At 41.9% G+C, this 13,625-nt stretch overlaps 3 protein-coding genes across 5 annotated transcripts; 2 read left to right on the top strand and 1 right to left on the bottom strand.

The window, feature by feature from the left end:
- On the top strand, nt 1-1,196 carry LOC146628962 (chemerin-like receptor 1). Its single transcript, XM_085358240.1, has 2 exons — nt 1-63; nt 176-1,196. Exon 2 carries the CDS (start codon nt 184-186, stop codon nt 1,186-1,188), a length of 1,005 nt encoding a protein of 334 aa, XP_085214366.1. The 5' UTR covers nt 1-63; nt 176-183; the 3' UTR covers nt 1,189-1,196.
- Nucleotides 1,197-3,016: 1,820 nt separating this feature from the next.
- rnf185 (ring finger protein 185) lies at nt 3,017-9,408 on the top strand. 3 transcript variants are annotated; one of them, XM_085358239.1, is made up of 7 exons: nt 3,017-3,074; nt 3,311-3,579; nt 6,712-6,730; nt 6,850-6,962; nt 7,052-7,106; nt 8,133-8,250; nt 8,334-9,408. In XM_085358239.1, the coding sequence occupies exons 2-7, from the start codon at nt 3,416-3,418 to the stop codon at nt 8,429-8,431; spliced, it is 567 nt and encodes a 188-aa protein (XP_085214365.1). In that variant the 5' UTR covers nt 3,017-3,074; nt 3,311-3,415; the 3' UTR covers nt 8,432-9,408. The 3 variants fall into 3 exon arrangements, with proteins under 3 accessions (XP_085214365.1, XP_085214363.1, XP_085214364.1); XM_085358237.1 differs by having other exon boundaries at nt 8,331-9,408; XM_085358238.1 differs by lacking the exon at nt 3,017-3,074 and having other exon boundaries at nt 3,089-3,579; nt 8,331-9,408.
- A 67-nt stretch (nt 9,409-9,475) lies between these two features.
- LOC146628960 (uncharacterized) lies at nt 9,476-12,735 on the bottom strand. Its single transcript, XM_085358236.1, has 2 exons — nt 12,606-12,735; nt 9,476-10,374 (listed from the first exon to the last, which is right to left on the bottom strand). Exons 1-2 carry the CDS (start codon nt 12,733-12,735, stop codon nt 9,662-9,664), a joined length of 843 nt encoding a protein of 280 aa, XP_085214362.1. The 3' UTR covers nt 9,476-9,661.
- Nucleotides 12,736-13,625: the final 890 nt, after the last annotated feature.

The raw sequence follows: 13,625 nt of genomic DNA, 5'->3' as shown, positions 1-13,625 counted from the left end.
GTCCACCCAACGGCACAAGCAACTTTAAACTCTCTATTTTCACACGAGACATAAAATCCCTATGTAAGTATCTTTTTCTCTATAAAAAAACTTTGTGTTATTTATAACCTATAATTTTAAAGCTTATATGTGTAAATGTTTGTATTTTTAAAAGTCGTGGTTCCATATATTTCAGGAACAATCATGGACGTGGAGTATTTTGATTATGATAACTACACCGCAGACATCGATAGCAACCTCACCACTGAAGGAACCCTAAATTTATATAGCGCCTCGTCCTCTTCAACTTATGCTCTGGTGGCAGTCAACATCATCATATGCGTTTTGGGGCTTGCAGGAAATTCCCTGGTGATTTGGATTTGTGGATGGAAAATGAAAACCACAGTCATCACCATCTGGTACATCAGCCTGGCCATTTCAAACTTTTTGTTCTGTGCCTTGTTGCCTTTCGAAGTTGTGTACATGATAACTTCACACTGGCCCTTTGGAGAAGGCTTGTGCAAGCTCGCCTCATCTGCCCTGTTTCTCAACATGCACAGCAGTGTGTTCCTGTTGGTTCTCATCAGCACTGACCGCTGTATCATGGTCTTATTTCCTGTGTGGTCGCACAACCACCGCAAAGTAGGAAAAGCCTTTGGAGCCGTCATCCTCATGTGGGTTCTTTCTGCATTCTTAACAGTGCCCTCACTTATGTACAGGAAAACCACGGTCCACGGCTCGGTCATTCAGTGCCACACGGACTATGGGGTCAGACATAAAGCGGTGGTACTGACCCGTTTCATTTGTGGGTTCCTGATTCCTATCCTAATGATTGTCTTCTGTTGCTCTGTGCTTGCCATAAAGCTCAGAAGTCTGACCCACAAGTCAACAAAGCCGTACAAAATCATGGCTGCGCTCATTTTGTCTTTCTTCGCCTGCTGGGTCCCCTACCACACCTTTGTCCTGCTGGAGATAGACTTTAAGAAACACAACCTGGAGGTCATTAAAACTGGACTAAAAGTTGGGGCCACCTTGGCTGCAGCAAACAGCTTCCTATCTCCAGTTCTCTATGTGTTCATCGGCAATGACTTTAAGAAAACCCTAAGGCGGTCTTTATCATCAAGGATTGAGGATGCTCTGGCAGAGGATATTCGTACAGGTGGTCTCAATCACTCAAGGTCCAAAACAATGGAAACTGGCCTAAATTAGAGTTTTTACTAAGGAGTACATCACAGTGCATAAATATGATTAACGTTCTCAATGACACTGATAATATTGAATGTTGAACTAACAGGTTATTATGGTAACTTTAATAGATTTTTGCACAATATCACATTTCAAGACAAAGTGATCACAATCGGTTATTCAGACAAGCAGAAATCTGGGAAATTGCTATTAATTCTTAATCCATTCAGGTTAAACAAAGCATATCTTTGCTCAGGTATTTTTGTGTGTGTGAATGACTGTCTTGTCTTATTGATTATTGTCATGTTTCCTTTGAATTTTATATTTTAAGTTTACTTATTGTACTGCATTGTTAGCTCTGCGATAGATGGGTGACCTGGCCTGGGTGTACCTGCGCCTCTCGCTCCCTGGCAGCTTGGAAAGGCTTCAGGCCTGAAATGGATAAGCACAAGAAAATGGGAAGATGGATGAACTGTGAGGAGCAAAGTGATGCATGTAAATATTAATATGAATATTAATATGAGTGCCAAAAACTGTGGACTCACTAATGAATGTAATAAAATACTGAAAAAAAGATACACACTCAGTCTCCCTTAAAGGGAACTTGACAAATAGTAGTATTTTATTGTCACTTTCTTCTGTCAAAGTTCTTACATTTCAAACTTACACCCGACCTGCACCCATTTTCACACCTTAGCTCGTGTGATTAGTCCAGACGCTTTTCTTTCCAAGCTACTTAGACTTACATTTCAAAGTACAGTCAAGGAAGTCTGCTCTAAATTACTGTATTACTTATATTTGTACTTTTAATTAATAAATATTAAGTGTACCTGTATTCATTTTTCCAGTAAAAATCAAACTATCACCTGACTTTGAAGTTCCTGCAGATTATTTTTCTTTGTAGATAGTTTTTACCTCTGCCAAGAAGGTTATGTCTTTGGTAGCGGTTGTGTGCGTGCGTGTCATTCAGTTCATTCAAGAGCTCGAATTTTTTTTAATTATTCTGATCAAACTTTGTAGGGGTCCAGAGTGAGGTCATGTTAACTATCCATTAAAATTTGACTTTTATCCACTAGGGTCTTCAAGGTCAAGCAAATGATTTATTGGTCAAAAATTGATAAAATGCCTTTTAACTTACAAACTATGATTCTTACATGTGTGGTGTATATAGAGAGTACTGCATGAAGATTTTAAATATCAGGTCACATTTGAACTCTGACTTCTCCTTCAAGGTCTATAGACTGATTTGAAGGTCAAAGTGATAATAATGCCATATGGAGCTATTTGCTGTTTTTTTTTACTGCCATTGTATGTTGATTGACAACATAGGCATGCAGCAAATGATATATGGGGATTTTAAATATCACGTTACTTTAGACCTCTGACCTCTTCTTCACAGTTAAATGAGACCAAACTTTCACAAAATGTCCACATCTTGGGGCGATCGTGGCTCAAGAGTTGGGAGGTCGCCTTGTAATCGGAAGGTTGCCGGTTCGAGCCCCGGCTTGGACAGTCTCGGTCGTTGTGTCCAAGACACTTCACCCGTTGCCTACTGGTGGTGGTCAGAGGGCCCGGTGGCGCCAGTGTCAGGCAGCCTCGCCTCTGTCAGTGCGCCCCAGGGTGGCTGTGGCTACAATGTAGCTTGCCATCACCAGTGTGTGAATGTGTGTGTGAATGGGTGGATGACTGGATATGTAAAGCGCTTTGGGGTCCTTAGGGACTAGTAAAGCGCTATATAAATACAGGCCATTTACCATTTAAAGCTCTGCTTAAAAGTGGTGGAACCTTTTGTCAGGTTCACCTGAAAGGCCTAACTGAGGGCCACAAAATCCCACGGATTCAGTCTTAGCCACGCCCCCTCCAGGGATCTACTACCGGTTAAGTGGCGTTGCTGAAAGTGTGATGCAAAGGTCTGTAAGGCTATTTTCTAGACTCCTCACAACAAATTATGAGTGTCACTCACCATCCAATCATTTTCTGAGTGACACCGTTTAACATCTGTCGCTCAGCTGTTGGTTAATCTCTGTGAAACTGTCGTTTTGTGCTTAGTTTTCCTTGTTTGCTAACGTTAGCGTAAATGTTCGACATGGACGTTTCTTCCAGCAGGGTATTTTTGTTTGTTTTCACTCCTTTCTCCTCTCGTTAGCCCCACTTCCTGGCCACTGGACCTCTTTATGTGTATGTATTGAGACCCCGGGTGCCATTGTAGTCACCCCAGCTACTTGTTTAGAGGATTTAAGCTGTGTGACAAATGGCCAACGCTGCTCCTCCGACTCCGGGCGTTGAAAACGCAAGTCCCGGATCTAGTAGCTCGGCTGCCGCTGACAGTGGCAACCAGGACAGCACCTTTGAATGTAACATATGCCTGGACACCGCCAAGGACGCCGTGATTAGTTTATGTGGACACCTCTTCTGGTAAGAAGCGTGCTGCTGTCTGTGACACATGTTTATATTTTTAATTGTGAGCCACAGGTGAGTCGGGGACACATCAGCATAGCTCCTAAAGACCAATATCGGTTTGTAACTGGCAGACATGACGAGATCGTTTCCAAGCATGCATAACTTATCACATCATACTTGGCAAACACTGAACGGAAATGCTAAGTTTTGGTAGAAGTTAATAGTAGTAGTTAATGTTGCCTGTTTATTAGTAAATTGTGAGGCAGGTCCTACAAAATTTCAGATGTGCAGTGTGACATCCAACATGTAAACAGGGATGGTTTGAGTTCACCTCCACTTCTGAGCCTCTGCGAATGTAATACAGGCCAACCTCGGTCCACACAGAATAGCCAAGGGGTGTGCTATAAAGTGAAGTGTCTCAGATGTGGCTCGATCACTTTGGTAACTTACGCTGAACACACAACCTGGTTCATAACAGGTTATATTCAGAGTTTTGCTTTAAATAAGTATCACATTTGCCCTAATTGTGGTCCTTCACCTTACTAACACTGTCAAATGAAGCAAACCATGCATCATGCATTCAGTTGGTGAAACGTGCTTTGATTCTTAGTTCTGATTAGTTGCCAAGCCTGTTTTAGAAAATTCATCAGTGTATTTGTGGGCTATTAAGTGGCTTTACAGTGTGTGAAGTTTCTCTCTGATATGAGACGGGGAGGAGGCACAAACCGAGCCCTGGGGGTTCACAAGCTCGTGCACTCCCACGAATATTAGGACGGTTGAGCCAGGGTTGGCCGTTGTTATGAAATCTGTGCAAAATCAAATATGCATTGTGAACTCCTGAAAAACAAGAACAGTCAGAAGGACATTTTATTTGTAAGCTCTTTATCACAGAGAATATTAAATCAGTCAAATATACTTCCCTTTGATTAGGCCACAAACTGAGTGATTACCAGATCTTCTTCATGAGGCTTTGTGACACTGACCTGACCTGACAACACCAAGGGCTCTGAAAGCAATGTGCAGCTGTCCTGTCACAAATAAGCAGCAGCTCCAGGAGTGCTAAAAGAAATAAATCAACTTGTGAATTCACAACAACTCTGTCATCTGACACTTTTGCAGCTCCAGCGGTCCTTTCTGCAGTTTTATTATGTTTGATATATCTTTATTCCTGTAGTATACACAGTGTACCTGTTGTGTACACAGACAGCTGGAGACCTGGGGCCCGTTCTTCGTACGTCGCTTACTACATCCAAGATCAAATGACACATCCAAGATCAAATCATCGCGCTAACTCTGAGCTCGCTATTCCGGTTCCCCGAACACACCTGTTGTTGACGATTAGTATAGCTGGATGAAGTAATGTGAGATCACTGGGTGGCCCAACAGGGGCTACGCATCGATAGTAGAAACATTGATCGGCAACCCTTTGATTGGTCGGCGAAAATGTCGAAGGAGCGCGCTCGGTATTTTTCAGCAGCAGAGCAAGAACTCTTGAGTGAGGGATTTTAGGAGTTTCAGAGTCTAATTAAAACGCAAGGGAACACTGCAAAGGCTGCAAAAGCAAGGAGAGAGGGCTGGCAGAAAGTTGCTGACAAATTAAACTCGTAAGTAATTTAATAATAACAATAATAATGGAGTGGATCTATATAGCGCTCTTCAAGGCACCCAAAGCGCTTTACAATGCCACTATTCAGTCACTCTCACATTCACACACTGGTAGCTGTCACAGCTGCCCTGGGGCAGACTGACAGAAGCCAGGCTGCCATATTGCGCCATCGGCCCCTCTGGCCAACACCAGTAGGTGGTAGGGTAGATTTATCATATCACACCATATTATCCAATATTATATTACATTATATTATATTACATTATGTTATATTATATCCCCTTTCACATTAGAGCCACAACAGGACCCACTAGAACATGGGAACAAGTAAAAGTGAAATATAAGAATATTCTACAGAATGGTAATATTGATCACTTATATTGCTTTTCGTCTCTTGGACAGAGACCCTGAAATAATCTGTTTGTTTGTTTATAACAGCAACCAAGAAAAGGGGCAGCGCAAAAAAAGACAGGTGGTGGTCCTGCACCCCCTCGTCAACAAGTTGGTTAAGTAAATAATACCCTCACGGGAAAATCGATATCTCTCTATGAGCACACTGTCGCGCTGAGCTAAAGGATCCTGTCTATCCCGCAATATACGCTGAATTCTGAGGACTCTCCTTATCAATCTTGCACCTTCCGCAATGGGTGGCTCGCGTATACGGACAGGACATGGCTGCGACAGACTTCCCAAATCCACCTTCGCTTTTATAGCCGTGGTCTCTCATCTTGATTACACGAAGTAATTTACAATTACTACTCTGAAATATGAATTACATCTGTAATAATCACATACATGTAATAGAATGTTAATAGTACATTTCCCTTTTTTAGGAAATGACCTGTATGTATCTGTGTGACATCAATAAAAGGATCAAGTGCTGCATTATCTTTAGTTACATTGATGTTATTTATTTATGGTGAAACAGTGGTAAAATATCGCTGTTGCTTTCGTATACATGAAGCGGAAATACCTGAGTGGCCGCGATCTAATCCTGTTTACATAAAGTAAACCTGCTCCCGAGCAGGTTTACGCTTACGGCTCTGTTGCTATGACAGCAAGTCCCGGATGGGCTTCGAAGAACCGAACGATCCAGGATCACGCGAAATCGTCAACAGTCAAATCCGGCTAACTTACTTAGCGAGGTACGAAGAACGGGCCCCTGCTGGTTGAGTAGTCGTTCCTGTTATACTACTTTGAAGCCACCTGGAATGCCTGTGTAGTTGGTGCACTGGGGTGTAAATTCTCACTGGATGAGTCTTTTGTGTTCACAAAAAATACCCAAGCATGCAAGATGAACTTTACATTACTAGGATCCAAGCAAACCCCAGCAGACTTACAGACACAGAAAGCATAATCCCGGCCTAAAGCAAAGAAAGCCTGACCCTGTAGAACATGCTTTGTAGTACACCCCTTCTGGGCAAAATTAAGTTAAATTTTCAAATTTAAGTTCCTGCTTTGTGACTCATAGGTGCTCAAGGACATTTAATATCTAACTAATCAAGCTTCTCCCATCTTCATTTGCATCTCCTCCTGATTAGCTGGCCTTGTTTGCATCAGGTAAGCTGAAACCGTTGTTTCCTCTTGTTTTTGCACTCCACCAGAAGCAGCACATCGTTACAGATAAAGGAAGCGATTAGCTTCTTCACTTTTTTTTTTTTTTTTTTTAAATTTTGTAGTGGCTGGAGACTCGACCCAACAGACAAGTGTGTCCAGTATGCAAAGCTGGTATCAGCCGAGATAAAGTAATCCCCATATATGGGCGCGGAAGTACAGGTCAACAGGATCCAAGGTGGGTAAAATTGGTGACTGTGATAATTAGATAGTATTAAATATTAGTGATTTGGAGTCATTTTGGGTAATTCTGGTTATGTTTTACAGAGAAAAAACACCCCCACGACCACAAGGACAAAGGCCCGAGCCAGAAAACCGTGGGGTAAGTACTATAGATCAGTATACAGGGCTCTAGAGTGCGACCAAAGTGTACTTCAAGAACAGTTTCCCATCTCAAATCTCTGTTTTCTGCATTATTCATTCGCTTATTATTACCCGCCAGTCTACTGTTGTTTACAGCGCTGTCGGCTGCTGTCTGTCAAGAAAGCCTAATTTCTGCTGTTCAATACTGAAGTTTAGACTTTTTAAAATTGTGCAAAATTGCAGAATATTTTTAAGGTTATCTGCTATAAAAAGCCAGGCCAGGAAAATCTTCATGTTTTTCTGTGTTTTATTCTCAGTTACTTTGACACAAAGGCATCTGCAGTGATGCTTACACACCACACAGAAAAGATCAAAAGAACGATTGATAACCTTTTTGTTAAGTTAAGGCCTGATCCGTCTGAAATTCATAGCCAGTGCTCTGACACGGAGCCATCAATCTCTGAACTCTGAAAAAGCACAGTGTACCCAGGAAACACATGGGCAGTGCATTTATCGCAGCATAAGTGTCCCCTCTCCCCCCCTCTGCCTTTCAGCAGCAGGCAGCAGCAAACAGGTAAAACTTTAGTGTTAAGCGATGCAGTTGAAAAATTTGGGTGTGCCTAAGAAAAAAAGTTAGGTGCACCAGTGCAACCGTGGCAAAAAGTTAGTCTAGAGCCCTGGTATATTTTTATTATCATCCTGAAGTATGCCAAATTTTAAGCTCTTTTTAAAAAAGAATTTAGACATAGTGTAGTGTTTTATAGCCCTGTAAGCTGCCCAGCAATATTATGAATTCATGATGAAACCATTGCATACAGTGATGTAGGTTTGCTGTATCCATTAACAGACTGACATTCCCCACCGGGATCTGTTGGATAATAAGTGTGGAGAGCCAGCGCGTCTCCAGAGAATGATATCATTTGGCACTTGCTGTTGCGTCACGTCTCACTTGCTGTACATTAAACTGTACCTCAGATATTGCAAAGACACGTCTGCTCATTAAGGCAACTCAGACTTTCGTAACTTTTGATGATACGTATTACAGGGTTTTCAGGGATTTGGCTTTGGAGATGGAGGCTTCCAAATGTCGTTTGGGATCGGTGCCTTTCCGTTTGGTATTTTTGCAACAGCTTTTAACATCAATGATGGAAGACCTCCTCCAGGTATTTGTTTGTCACACATCACTATGACCGCTCCAAGCATTTAGCATGTCAAATAACCTCCTGTAAAACAATTTCCCAAGCAGCGGCTCCGGGGACACCGCAGCACACGGACGAGCAGTTTCTGTCTCGACTCTTCCTCTTTGTGGCTCTCGTGATCATGTTTTGGCTGCTAATTGCATAAAACTCAAGAGATCTGACACATCTGTGATTCTGCTTTCATACTTCTCCCCCCCCCCTCTTGCAATAAATGTGATTATACATAAACAAATGACACATAACTGAACTTTTGTCATTTTCATGCTATAAATAATAAAAAGCAAAATGATCCTACTTATAAAAGCAGTTCAAAGTTTTATACAAACATTCTTTAGGGACTGATGAGTGAAATGTACAGTGTTTAAATTTATTGAAGTGTATGTTGTTATTGTTGCCATCTAAATCTAAAGATCTCCAGATTATTTGGAATTGTATTTAATTTTTTTTCCTGGGTCTGGTCACTGAAACAAGGTCAACCTCAGTGCTGATCATTTGTTGCAAAAAAAGTTTTCAGAAACCCCAAAGTTTCATCACACAATTAGTGGTTTAGTCTTGCTAGTGATGGCGACATAGTGTATGGGTCTACAGCCAGAAAGAGAAAACAGAACTTTATTCTGCATGGAAGGCATGCTGGGAAAAGACAAGAAAAAACAGTTTGCCAAACAGGACTTTTGGCTTGATGCACTTTGCAGTTAAAGTTATTTGGCTACAGTAACAATGAGCATGTCCTTTGGGACATACTTTGGGGATCCAGTGATTATTTTAACTGAGTTTTGCAACATAACAAAATTACTTAAATGTAATCTGAAGCTGTTGAACTGTGTGTCGACCTTTACAGATGGTAGTGACCTTAAAAAAAACAAATCTGTCCAGGAACTGCTCGAAATGAAATTACCCGATCAGAGCATAAATCCCACTAAATAGCTGAGGGTGACTTCAAACGGACACTTTTTCAGAATACAAGAATCTTTATTTTAGATTTAAAAAGAAGCATGTAAGCAGAAAGAGTCATTCATTAAACAGTGTTCACCTACGCATTTATTCTCATCAGTTTACTGTATGCAATTGTAATTACATGTAAAATACTGTAATTATTAGAGTAAAAATTAAGACTGACTAAGAAACAGCTTTTTCGAAATATGTTTGAAATCTATTGATAAAGTTATGTAAATAAAGATTAACTGTCTGTTTATGGTGTAAATCTAATGACCTCATTGCCTCTAAGTCTTTATTGCCTAATAAATACACTAATCAGGGGGAAACAAACTACTTCACATAAAAAATTTCTTCAATATCTACCACTTTTACTAATTCTGTGGCAGAAGTTTATATAAAAGAAATACAATAAAGTATTTTTTTAAAAGTTTAAATGTAATCAGTGCTGTGTTTCTGTCTCCACCTTCTTTTCTTGAGACGCTGAATGTGTAACGTTGAACTCTGCCTCGTACATAATCTGCTGGATCTTTATTTTCGTCTCGCACCTCTTCTGTGGAGCGAGTCTCTTCAGAGCGGGAACAAAGCTCAGCAGGAACAGTTCATCCTCGTCCCGCGGCTTAGTGGGAAAAGAGGGGACATTGTCTTTGACCAACCATTTTGTCGGCATGGGCGCACTTTGGGAGGAAGGTGCAGACGGCGGCTCTTGGGCCGGTTTCCGTTTCTGTCCAGTAACGCCAGTGACAGGCGAGACCTGTGGGGGTGATGGTATCTTGGCCAGAACAGCCAGCTGAGCCACCTGTGTGTCCTGAGTCGCTGGAGGAAGCTGCGTTACAAATGTCACCTGTGGTTTGAGGTCGGGCAGACTCGCGGGGACCTTTACAGCACTCTGTGGTGTTTTGATTGCCTCTGACAAAGCGGTTTCTCCATCCACGTTGCTAGAGTCTTCAGGGTTGTCGTGGTCCTCATCATTGTTGGCAGAGATTTCCTGCAGTCCACTTCTTGACCCAGTGAACGGCGCAATGAAGTTCATAAGTTGTCTATATTTCCATTTGCTTTGAACGTTTTCTCCCTGCTTCTTGCTTTTAAGCTCCATTCGGACCTCCTTCAGGTACCTGTCTCTCATGTTCTTCCATCTTCTTTTGCAATCCTCGGCTTGAAAAGTAGAACATCAGAACGTAAGAAGCAAGAAGCCACAGGATCATTTCTTAATGAGCAATAATAAATATTCAGAAGAGTAAAACAATGGTCTTTTGAAATGAACTGCTCATTGCTGTCCATTTTAGAAATATTTAAAAACTGAATACAACATCTGTCAAAACAACAACTAAAACCTTTAATTGTATTGACGTGTAATACAGTGTTTCTGTTTAAAACTGGGGGCTGTGTGGGCTTAATGTTGTCAAACTTTTTATTCACATGCTCCTAAATCTGTTTGCATTGCAGGTCTATTCTTAGCTGCAAATGTGGGTGAAATGCTCGCGTTTACATCGTTTAGCCCATCTGCGTGCTACAAAGCCGTGCCTTAATATCTGTCGAGAATTTTTTTTATAATTAAATTATCTGAAATGATGCAGACCTACTGTATTGAACTGATTTTTTTCCCCTCATCTCTAGAGTAAAGCCTACCACTGCTGACTTGATCAGTCAAGTCATTTTGCATCGAGGGGCACATACAGCCCACTTTGATCTTAAGTGGCCCAGTAAAACTATTTTTGTCAGTGTAAAGACATTTAATTGCACATTTAATCCTTAAGATATCTTACTATGAAATAAAGAAGTGTCATTTCAACACCACATTTCAGTTTTTCAACATGATAAATGTGTATATATAAAAAAAAAAAAGTTTTGGCAGTTTTTCGCAATTGATGAAAATTTTGTTTTAACCAACATTTTTATAGTAGACAGTAAAAAACAGGACCTTTTCTGTCATATATAATTCATTATCTGCTTTAATGTAGCATGAATGGCTGTTGGCAGTTTGCCTTGTAATCGGAAGGTTGCCAGTTCGAGCCCCGGCTTGGACAGTCTCGGTCGTTGTGTCCTTGGGCAAGACACTTCACCCGTAGCCTACTGGTGGTGGTCAGAGGGCCCGGTGGCGCCAGTGTCCGGCAGCCTCGCCTCTGTCAGTGCGCCCCAGGGTGGCTGTGGCTACAATGTAGCTTACCATCACCAGTGTGTGAATGTGTGTGTGAATGGGTGGATGACTGGATATGTAAAGCGCTTTGGGGTCCTTAGGGACTAGTAAAGCGCTATATAAATACAGGCCATTTACCATGTAACATTGCTCAGGTGATACCAAGGGGCTCAAAGTGCGCCAAGAAAACATCTCCCACCTCATTACAGCACCATCAGCCTGAAGTGTTGGTACAAGGTGGCATGGATCCATACTTTCATGTCTGTACCTAACAACACTGGTGAGTGTGTGTTTTTATACTAGACCAGAGTTTTACCTGGCCCAGAAATGGCCTTTTTAGGTGGTTTGTTGTTGTTTTTGTTTGTTTGTTTGTTTGTTTTTATATCCATGCTTAGTTGTGCTTTTATTTAAGACAGTGAACCTGAAGTAACATATTTACAGCCATTTAATAAACAAAAGGAATTATATTTATCTCATGCGGTTTAGTCTAGGGGAGGGCCAAATTTCTCACCAGGCACTCCAGGTTAACTCTTTGCCTCTTATTTCTTTCTTCTTCCTTTTTAAATTTTGTATTCTTTACTTTTGAGTGACTTTCCATGTCTGTCACTTTGCTACTGGAACACCTGAATTTGCCCAATGAGGGAGAATAAAGGTCGTTTCTTTTTTTTTTTTAGAATTTTTCTTTATAAAGAAAAGTGACGCGCTTTGACGATACTTTCATCTCTTTGTACAATTTTTATTTGTGCTCCTTTTTCCTTGCAAAGTCTGGAGGTCATGAGTTCACCCCTTGGCCGCGAAGCAGTGCACCTGCTTGTATTTGAGGCTGGGGGCTCTCCCTGCCCACGAGCTTTCGAAAGAGGCACGCGGCTCTACGACTCCGTACCGGAGCGCAAATATCTTCTTTCCTCCGCCGCGCGGTGCTGAGCACGCGGCGGGGAGCGCGGAGGAGCGGGACCGTGCGGTTCGGTGCAGCGCGGCCTGCGCACCTCGGGCCCACGACGGCGGCGTGCGAGCGAGCCGCTACCGCTAGCACGGTGCGCGCGACTGCATCCACACCGCAGGTCAGCCGTGCAGAGAAACACAAAAACCATTACAGATGCCCCCAGGTCAGTGTGAGAAACAGCCGCAGCTCTCAGAAAAGCGCAGTTAACATTTCGCGTCCTTTCAGCCCTCCGCGCCGAAAACAGCTGAACAAATAATAACTGCCATTAAAGTTGTAGCGAACAGAAAAAACAAGCGGCACACTCACTCGGAAGTCCCAGCTCCATGCTGATGCTTCTCCAGGAATTTGTCCGACTTTCTGTGCAGCGGTAATTCGGCAGTGTAACGTTGTAAAGCTCCGGGTAATTAAATACAGCCAATATTAACTTATCGTCCATTTTGCCCCAGCGTCGTCTGTGCTGCGCGGACGCGGAAGCGGCAGTCTTCTCCCGCCTTTTCCGCCCAGCAGCTGCTGCTAGCGCGTGTTATCGCGAGTGGCGGGCCGCCTGCCGCGCCGTGCCGTGCCGCTCTGCTGTCAACACTGCAGGCTTCCGCCACACGGGGGCGCACGTCACCTGTCAGCCCTGAACTATTGAGCGGGGAAGCTTTAATATGTATGCTTAATAATAACAATAATAAATTTCAAAAAATGTGTCTTTCTTTTTGAAACCTCTTTTTAAATATAAACTTTTATCAGAAAGTCTGTTATTTGAATTTTTTTATGATTATTGAATCAGAATCAGAAAGGGTTTTATTGCCAAATGTTGAGTGGGTTTACAACATTAGGAAATTGCTGCGGTGCTTCAGTGCAAACATACTGTTATAAATACTGTTATAAATTAAGCTTAAATAGACATGAAAATAAAAATGAGAATAAGAATTAAAAGTGCTAAGTAGACAGATAGATATATACATGATATATACATGAGTGTAGGTGGTGATCAGTGCCAAACATGGAATGATGCAGTGAACACAGCGTAGGGTCATGTGTTAGTGGTGGGAACATTGTACAGCTTTAATGTCTTGTGACATAGGATGCTTTGAAGGGAGCCATTGAGTTTTCTTCCTGTTAGAGATGTTACAGAATAGTAGCTGTTGCAGTTTACCAGTGTCATCTTTGTCACATTTCTTTATTTTCATATATATATATATATATATTAGGGGTGCAACGATACACAAAATTCACGGTTCGGAATCACTCATCTTTGGAAAAGAGAGTTTATTACAGAGAAATGGTTCTTTCCAAAATAAAAGCTATACTATACGCTTCTTCTGGGCTATATTCTCA

This window comes from Diplotaxodon limnothrissa, linkage group LG7 (genome assembly GCF_057381915.1).
Source record: "Diplotaxodon limnothrissa isolate DT_005_m linkage group LG7, D_limnothrissa_male_GT1.1, whole genome shotgun sequence".
Lineage (NCBI taxonomy): Eukaryota > Metazoa > Chordata > Actinopteri > Cichliformes > Cichlidae > Diplotaxodon > Diplotaxodon limnothrissa.
This window is presented reverse-complemented; position numbering and strand designations above follow the sequence as displayed.

Bases quoted from the DNA above. Each gene is read 5' to 3' on its own strand.
- LOC146628962 (XM_085358240.1), top strand. From the start codon at position 184: ATGGACGTGGAGTATTTTGATTATGATAACTACACCGCAGACATCGAT.
- LOC146628960 (XM_085358236.1), bottom strand. From the start codon at position 12,735: ATGGACGATAAGTTAATATTGGCTGTATTTAATTACCCGGAGCTTTAC. The intron at 10,375-12,605 runs GTGAGTGTGCCG...CTACTTTTCAAG, and splicing joins CATGGAGCTGGGACTTCCGA to CCGAGGATTGCAAAAGAAGA.
- rnf185 (XM_085358237.1), top strand. From the start codon at position 3,416: ATGGCCAACGCTGCTCCTCCGACTCCGGGCGTTGAAAACGCAAGTCCC. The intron at 6,963-7,051 runs GTGGGTAAAATT...TATGTTTTACAG, and splicing joins ACAGGTCAACAGGATCCAAG to AGAAAAAACACCCCCACGAC. The intron at 7,107-8,132 runs GTAAGTACTATA...TACGTATTACAG, and splicing joins CCGAGCCAGAAAACCGTGGG to GGTTTTCAGGGATTTGGCTT.